Source organism: Fulmarus glacialis, unplaced genomic scaffold, assembly GCF_000690835.1.
Source record: "Fulmarus glacialis isolate BGI_N327 unplaced genomic scaffold, ASM69083v1 scaffold20383, whole genome shotgun sequence".
Lineage (NCBI taxonomy): Eukaryota > Metazoa > Chordata > Aves > Procellariiformes > Procellariidae > Fulmarus > Fulmarus glacialis.
The window spans coordinates 5,307-6,752 of NW_009205096.1; the positions used below are offsets into that span (position 1 = coordinate 5,307).

General features: G+C 57.7%; 1 protein-coding gene across 1 annotated transcript in view; it reads right to left on the reverse strand.

Moving 5' to 3' along the window:
- DNAJB5 (DnaJ (Hsp40) homolog, subfamily B, member 5) overlaps positions 1 to 1,441 on the reverse strand; it is a gene marked incomplete at both ends in the record, with an annotated part of 3,362 nt that extends 1,921 nt beyond the window's left edge. The window contains one exon of the mRNA XM_009575275.1: positions 1,298 to 1,441. Within this exon, the coding sequence (XP_009573570.1) occupies positions 1,298 to 1,441 (144 nt within the window). The remainder of the gene's footprint in view (positions 1 to 1,297) is intronic.
- Positions 1,442 to 1,446: the final 5 nt, after the last annotated feature.

The window sequence follows — 1,446 nt, forward strand, 5'->3', positions numbered from 1 at the left end:
AGGGCACACCAGTGACAGTGACGGGCTATTTCTGACAGGCTGTCCCTCGTGCCAGCCCCCCGCAGTGGGAGACAGGAGGGGGACAAGCACAGAGTGGGCAAGTCTGGGGGTCTTTTCTGATCGATGAAGTTAATACTCTGTGTGGGTGGGGGACCAGAAGCCCCTTGAAATGCCAGTCCTCAAGACACGTTGCTCCAAAAAAAGGCATCTGATGGGAAACCAAAGGGGTGCAGGACCATGACTGGTCCAATGGAGTTTGGCTTTGCTGGGACTCCCTGTCCCGCTGCGACAAGGGGGTGATTTCGCCAAATCCACGGCGAGCCCCCATCCCTAACAGACTGTACAGCCAGGAGGTTTCACCTTTAATTCCATGACGCCAGCCTGAGCGGGGTCCGATTTCGGGCGCCTCCGGGGAAAGGCTGGTTTCCCACTTGAGACAGCCTCTTCTCATTTTACACCACAGCAAACCACCCTGCCTCCGTGGACCCGTCACAGCCCTGACATAACTAACAGGTCGAGAATTAACCCACCACCAGTTAATTCTGCCTAACGGTGGCTCGTTAGGGGATGCACCTGCCTGCTGGCCCCGTGAGAGGGGCTGCCTCTCCCACCCGGCAGCCCGCTCCTGCCAGACCTCCTGCTCTTTCAAGCACCCAAGCCCTGGGCTGATTAATGCAGATGCTATTCGGCGCTCTCCTCGAATGGGGTTGCGCTCTTCCATCTTCGACTAATAAGGCTGCCTGCGGTGGAGCGGCTCTCCTCCTCCTCCTCCGTGCCAACCACCAGACAACAGCAACCGCTTGGTTTCAAAACAAGGACCTATTACTTAAATTGGGAAAAGCTTTGAATCCTGTGGGTCAGCCTGTACCGGGGAGGACAGCGGGACCAGCGCCCAAATGCGGGGGGGGGAATGTGGGCAAAAGCAATACTCCTCTGCTGGGATATTTAGGTCAATTAAAGGCTCGCTAATGAATTAGCCCAGGTATGACCAAGGAGGTGAGCCCCTTCCACTTCTATCGTCTCAGCCGGCTGCTGGGGTTTTGGGGTGGAGGGCAGGGAGAGCCCGGAAAGCAGGGTGGCGGGTGGGAAAAGCAGAACAGCCCGGGGAGGAGCGGGATGGGAAGCGATTTCTGGCACCCGCGGAGCCTTCGCTCTCCCCAGTTTTGCGGCTACCAGCCCCGGTTCGGGGGCAGGCATGAACCAGGGGACAACTCTGTCCAAAAACGCTCCCTCACCTATAAAAACCGATTTGGACCCAGCACCCCTGCCTCCGAGCAGGCAGCGCTCATCCCCTTACCTTCCTCCCCGTACTGGTCGTAGACGGCTCGTTTCTTGGGGTCGCTCAGGACGTCGTAAGCCTCCGCGATCTCCTTGAACTTCTCCTCGGCGTTGGGGTCTTTATTCTTATCAGGGTGATACTTCAGGGCCATTTTCCGATAGGCTTTC